Genomic DNA, 6373 nt, shown 5'->3' on the forward strand with positions numbered 1-6373 from the left:
GAAATGTGACTAGTGAGACTGAGGAACTAATTTTAAATTTTATGTACTTTTAATTAAATTTTAAAACTGGTATGTGACTCAATTATAGGAAAATTTCCAAGTATGTTTGGAAAGTGAATCTACATTTTCAACTGGAAGGTTTATAAAAATCTAAATACAGGATAAATATTTCTGATGAAAATTTGGTATATGAGTTGAGAGTCTCTGGAGTTGGAAGTCTTATGTAAAATGTCTCATTGAGAATTTAAAAATATTGATAATATAGGAGTGATACTTGAGATACATTTGGTTATACAGAATTTATTAAAAGTAATGTCCCATTTCTTTTTATTTTAAAAAATGTGGCTACTCACATTATACTTCTATTGAATAGCACTGCTCTAGGGCTAGGGTCCTCTCTTCACTTGCAATTATCCTCAAGGAATATAATCCTGTTCCCAAATTCCCACCCTGTGACAAAGGCTCAATTCTGCCTGACATGTCCTATTGTGCTGGGCCTTCCTGGATTTTCCTGGATGCTCACCTGCAGGCCTACCTTCTCTGCAAACTGTCAGAACATTCTAGGGACAACTGCTTTCACACAACCACTTCACCATCAACGTTCTGCTGTTAAGCCCTGAAGGTGAAACTTGCAGAGAACTAATTTGAATTTGTCCTGGGATAGCATCCAGGTTCTCATGATATTAAAATAAATAGTTTACTCACAAAATGCAGCCAGCTAATGTCTTCAAAAGGTACCCTGTATCAAAGTACCAAGTAGGTGGGGATCATTAAAAGGAAATCAACAAAGACTGCTAAACAGTCATCTGAAATAAAGCTGAATTTATTTGCCTGCCTAGGAAGAAAGAGCCACATCACTTAAGCACAAGTTTAGCTAGTGGCTCCATGTAGTACTTGAAAGGACCAGATAGAGAACAAAGGAAGGAAGTAGAGCAAATCTGATGATATTCTGTTTCCAAAACATTTTCATCACAGTTCAGGTCTCTGGTTGGCACCCAAAGCTAAGCGGGAACTCTTCTTGGCAAGCAGCTGTTGCACTGGTTCGCTTCTTAAAAGTGCAGACACCATTCTCAGTTATGCCCAGGATGATCTGATGGACTTGCTGTCACTCAGAAAATTCAACATGCTTGCTTGAAGTTGGCCAGATCTTTCATTAACAGCATCAGTAGCCCGTTAGTTATACGGTTTGTCAAGTAAAATTAACCAGTTACCTGTCTCTTCACGGATGTCTTTTGGAAATGCCAGATCAAACTTCCTTTCATTTAGTTAAGGCAAAAGGCAGAAAAACATACATGTGTACTTAGAAAAACAAATATTATATAAACGGCGTACCCTTCAAAGGTGTAACAGAGCAAAATTTAAGAGGAACTAAAACCAATACTTGTACACAAATGTTAACAGCAGCCCTATGCACGACAGCCAAAAGGCAGAAAAAAATCTACTGTCCATCAGTGGATGAATGAACAAAATGTGCTACATACAAACAATGGAATGATATTAAACCACAGAAAGGATTGAAATAGCAATACCTTTTACAACATGGATGAACTTCAAAAACATTATGCTGAGTGAAAGAGGTCAGACACAAACGACCACATACTGTATGATGACATTTACAGGAAGTATTTAGGTAAATCCATAGAAACAGAAAGCAAACTGGTGGTTGCCAGAGGCTAGGGGTGTGAAGATGACAAGCTAGTGCTTAATGGGTACAGAGATTTCTTGGTGGGTGATGAAAATGTTTTGGAAACAGAAGGGGTAGTTGTACAACATCATGAATGTACTAAACGCCACTTTACAATTGTACTTTAAATGGTTGGTTGTTCTGTGATTACTCCTTAGTTGTTAAAAAAGGAAAAAGAAGACAAAACAAAAGGGCAAAAAAGTTCATGGTTCTTTGAGTCTCACTGGAACAAGGAAAAAAATGAGGGAGCAGGAACTGCTGAACAACTGATGATGAAGAATAAAGAGAAAAAAGACAGAAAGAAAGGGGGCTCTACTTAAGAAACAAGGCTACGAATATTTGAAAAGCAAACAAATAAAATGGATTTTCAAATGTTTTGCTATTAACTTCTTGCAAACAACCTACAAAAAATGTAAATTATTTTATAAAGAGAGAGAATACAAGACATCCAAGAAGGGCCTTTTCAAGGCCAGTGAGAGAACCTGGCTCTGCGGGGTACTAGGCGCAGACAGGGCCTTTGAAAGGGCAGGGGACTGTCACACAAGCAGATCTGCCACCAATTCCATTCCACAGCTTTGGAGATCTCCAATGTACTCAATCGCAGTGTGACAAGCATCACTGTATTGTACTTTCTTTTCATTTTTCAAAATGAATATGTAATAATTTCATTTCATATATTGTGCATAAAACGATTAATCTAATGGAATTGATAGAATATTAATAGAATGGAATTCTTCTGAAAGAGGATTCTCAGAGTTCATAGATCACTTTCATATATATTATATACAGTGAGACCATTGTAAAAAAGCAATGACCTTCATGTCACATGAGACAGCAGGGATAAATCATGAGGACATTATGCCAAGTGAGATAAGCCACTCACTAAATGACAAAAGCCACTCACTAAATGACAAATGTCATATGATTCCACTTCCATGAAGTGGCCAGGGTAGTGAACTCACAGAGACAGAAAGTAGAATAACGGCTGCCAGGGACTGGGTGAGGGAGAACGGGGACTCGGTTGGTGTTCAATGGGCATGAGTTTCAGTGTTGCAAGATGAAGGTCTGGAGATCTGCAACACAACTGTGGGGGTGTATTTAATACTACTGAACCATGCACTTAAAAATAGCTAAGTTGGGCCATTTTAGATTGTTATCTTTTTACCCCATTAAAAAAAATTAAACCCCACTCTTCTTGTTAAAATATTAACTTAAAATTAAAATCTTGTTAAAATATTAACTTAAACATCGTTGGCATTGTCATTTTATGGCTTTAGAGAAATTATACATTTCAAGAGTTTAAACTCAACCTGGTTGGGATTGGACACTTTAAGACACTATATTAATTATATCAACAGCAGCAATGACAATGAAAGGAGTAACTTAAGCAAAACAATGCTCCTTTAGGAAATCACTTTCCTGTTTCTGTATCAAAATCAGTGGACTGTGCTTCTGTGTCAAGTGTGTACCTTAAAATGTAAAATACCAACACATGAAAAAAACCAAAACTCAAGTAAAAACTGGGAATTCATTTGGGTCAGTGCTCCTCTGCTTTTAAAAGAGAGACAAACTACCACAAGCCTCAGGGTGCTGGAGGGGTTGGCTTGCCTCCCTTCGTCTGACCCACAGACTGGCTCTCTGCTTGCCCACCTGGATGTGGCTGCACTATTGGAATAGCGCCTGTAGCCAATGGCTGCTGCAGGACTCTCAACTGCTGCATCTGGTGCTGCTGCGGCTGTGGCTGCTCCTGCTGCGGCTGTGGCTGCTCCTGCTGTGGCTGCAGCTGCAGTTGTGGTTGAGGCTTTGGTGGCCGTGGCTGTTGCTGCAGTTGTCGTCGAGGTTTTGGTGGCTGCGGTTGTGGTTTAGGCTTTGGTGGCTGTGGCTGCGGCTGTGGTTGAGGCTTTGGTGGCTGTGGCTGTGGCTGTGGCTGCTGCTGCCTCAAGACAGAGGGGAACCGGGCCCTCTGCTGAGGAACCTGGGCAGAGCCAAGCACAGCCGACACAGCTGCCTGGGGCTGGGGCTGCAGACCACTTCTGGCTCCAGTGAGGTTCACGTTAAGAAGTTGCTGAGCAGGGAAGACCTGCCCTTGAGTGCCCAAACCTTGTGTGGAACCCTGTGGTCCTGGCTGAGGAAGGTGAGCAGCTGTGGGCTGCTGGGGCTGCAGCAGGGAAGGCAGCTGATGGAGCTGCTCCTGCGAGCCACTCAGAACCACGGAGCCCTGCAGAATCTGGAGGACAGTCACAGGCCTGAGACCTTCAGGAGTATTTAGGAAAAGCTGAACGGGTGCTGGAGAAGATGCCTGTACTGCACCAGGCCTTGCATCTGGTAGCGGACCTCCTGAGGACTGATGGCCACTCCCACTGATTCCTGCAGGAGCTGGGCCACCAGAGCCAGGGGCCTGCACAGGCTTGGAACTGCGCCCCAAAGCCTGGGCCGGGTGGCCTGGGCCCACTACGTTGCTGGCCTTTAGGCCAGTGGAGCCTGTCCCGACCGGAATGGCTGGAGCTATTTTTGTGAATCTGGTTGGTGGCGGGACAGTTGGACGGGGAGCGATAATGTTAATGACATGCACAGAGGACTTCTGAGAATGACTTGGTGCTACAGAAGCAGCAGCAGCAGGGGGAGGAGCAGCAGAAGGAGAAGGAGGAGGAAGAGGAGGAGGAGGAGGAGGAGGAGGAGCAGCAGCAGGAGGAGCAGGAGGAGCAGGAGCAGCGGGAGGAGGAGGAGCAGGAGCAGCAGCAGCAGCAGCAGCAGGAAATTGACGCTCAAGAGAGCTGCCTGCCTGTTGTGGGGGAAAACTGTTACCCGAGGAACCCTTTCCTGAGCTTGAGGGAAGTTGGGTGCAGGGAGGTGGATGTTTCTCTCCCTTCCCCAATACTGAAGCCTGGACCCACAATGGCTTAGGCTGCTCTGGTGCTTTCCCTGAAGAGAGCTGACTGACATTAGCTGGGCCACTGAAGCTGAATGACATCTTGTCTGGACCTTTGACTTTGCTCTGCACCGATTCCTGGGCCCAACTCACTGCCCTCCCAGCATCAGCCTCTGGCCCAGGCCTGAGACCAGCTGAATGGTCACCTGGGAAGGGCTGGCAGGGAGACTTCTGGCCCTTCCGCCTGGCTTTTTTATGTGGCCGTATCTCACCACTGAGAAACGGATCATTAAACGACTGCATTACGCTCCGTTTGGTGTCCCAGGCCTGAGAGCCAGCTCCCCTTCCAAATCCAAAAGGGTCTTCTACCTCCTGGGCTGGCCAGTCTGGGAACTGGGGGTCAGCAGCTGTTACAAACTGACTCCCTTTAGCAATTTTCTCCACATCCACTTCAGAAGGCACAGCCAAATCACAGGGTCTGCTTTTCCACGTGTCTACACAACTTCCTGCTTTAGCAAGGTTCACCTTATAAGGCTCACCCACTTTTCTTTCTTCTTTTTGGCCAGAAGTTGACACTCTTAGCTCAGGAGGGGGTGGATAGTCAGAATGCTCCTGCTGTAGCTTTACAGAGGGCCATGAATATTTCTTGAGGCACCGTTTCATCTGGTCGGTATTCATCTTTTGCTTGTTGTACAGCAGCCTGTTTGCAGTGCAGGCAACTGCTGCAGAAGGATCAAGACACAGTGGTTCAGCTGTCGCTAAGATCAGTTGGCTCTCAAGCTCAAGTTTGTCTTCCTGGCTCCATTTCTGGCTATCTCTTGTCATTGACTCCACATCATGAGCCAAAGTCTGCATCGTTGGACGTAGGAGAATATGCCTACTTTGGAAACCAGGGGGTTGCATATGACTGGACTGCCTGTAGTCACGGACTTCTACTATGACACACCCACTATGAAAAATGTTAACCGAAGCTTTATCCAGGACATCAATCAAAGCAGGGGGTAATTCTTCTGCATCCAAGTAGCTGAGCAATGCCGTTTCATCATAAGGCAGTCGAACGGTCTCTGCAAAGGACCCGTCATTTCTCTGGAGCATCACAGAATACCCCTGATTGCCTGGGTATAGATTGACCACTAAACACGGCAAGGAATCTCTCCTAACAAGCTTTTCTAACAAGTTGACATTGCTTCTCAATTCCTGAACATCCTCAGGCTCTTTTCCACACTCCTCAACATAAATGTCATAAAGTTTTTCCTGTAGAGTTTTTCCCGCCCTAGGTGAGTCTCTCCTGCTAGGAGGTCTCTGTTGGGCACTTTCAATGATATTCTCTGCGCGATCCAGAGCCTGTTCTAAATCGCGATCCATTGTAACAGAAAACAGAGGCCCTAAAAAGGGAGAAAACGCATGTATGTTGGTGAAGCGGGGTGGCTGTCACGGCTGTCATATTAATCTACAGGCCCACAAGATGCCGCCAAGTCCACACTGAGTCCCGCAAGACGCCGCAAGTCCACACTGAGTTCAACATGGGTACCTGCCCAGAAACCCGCCCCCAGGGAAGAGCTACTCTATTTGTTTGGGGATTTCTAAAAACATCGGTACCTCAGAGGTCGTCGTCGCGGCGGCCGGCTCGGGCTTCGCGTCTCTGCCTGATGGACCGGAAGTGAACCTGAGGGCCGGGGTCAGCGCCTGGGCCCGTTTGCGCGCCTTTGCGCGCGCATGCGCACTCGCCGCACACCGCTGGTTTCCGGTCTACTGCTTCTCTGGCCTTCTGGGCGCGAGGCTCACCCGCCGAACTTCCGGGTCTGCTGCCCGCACTTACA

At 46.0% G+C, this 6373-nt stretch overlaps 1 protein-coding gene across 2 annotated transcripts; it reads right to left on the minus strand.

Annotated features, from left to right (window-relative positions):
* Nucleotides 1–3266: 3266 nt before the first annotated feature.
* SUPT20HL1 (SUPT20H like 1) lies at nucleotides 3267–5918 on the minus strand. 2 transcript variants are annotated; one of them, XM_064364619.1, is made up of 2 exons: nucleotides 3617–5918; nucleotides 3267–3487 (listed from the first exon to the last, which is right to left on the minus strand). In XM_064364619.1, exons 1-2 carry the CDS (start codon nucleotides 5916–5918, stop codon nucleotides 3267–3269), a joined length of 2523 nt encoding a protein of 840 aa, XP_064220689.1. The 2 variants fall into 2 exon arrangements, with proteins under 2 accessions (XP_064220689.1, XP_021526133.2); XM_021670458.2 differs by having other exon boundaries at nucleotides 3267–5918.
* Between the last annotated feature and the right edge of the window lie 455 nt (nucleotides 5919–6373).

Source organism: Aotus nancymaae, unplaced genomic scaffold (genome assembly GCF_030222135.1).
Source record: "Aotus nancymaae isolate 86718 unplaced genomic scaffold, 86718_ANA_hifiasm-v0.15.2.pri h1tg000058l, whole genome shotgun sequence".
Classification (NCBI taxonomy): domain Eukaryota; kingdom Metazoa; phylum Chordata; class Mammalia; order Primates; family Aotidae; genus Aotus; species Aotus nancymaae.

What these genes read in the sequence shown, in the direction of transcription:
- SUPT20HL1 (XM_021670458.2), bottom strand. Translation starts at nt 5,918, where the DNA reads ATGGATCGCGATTTAGAACAGGCTCTGGATCGCGCAGAGAATATCATT.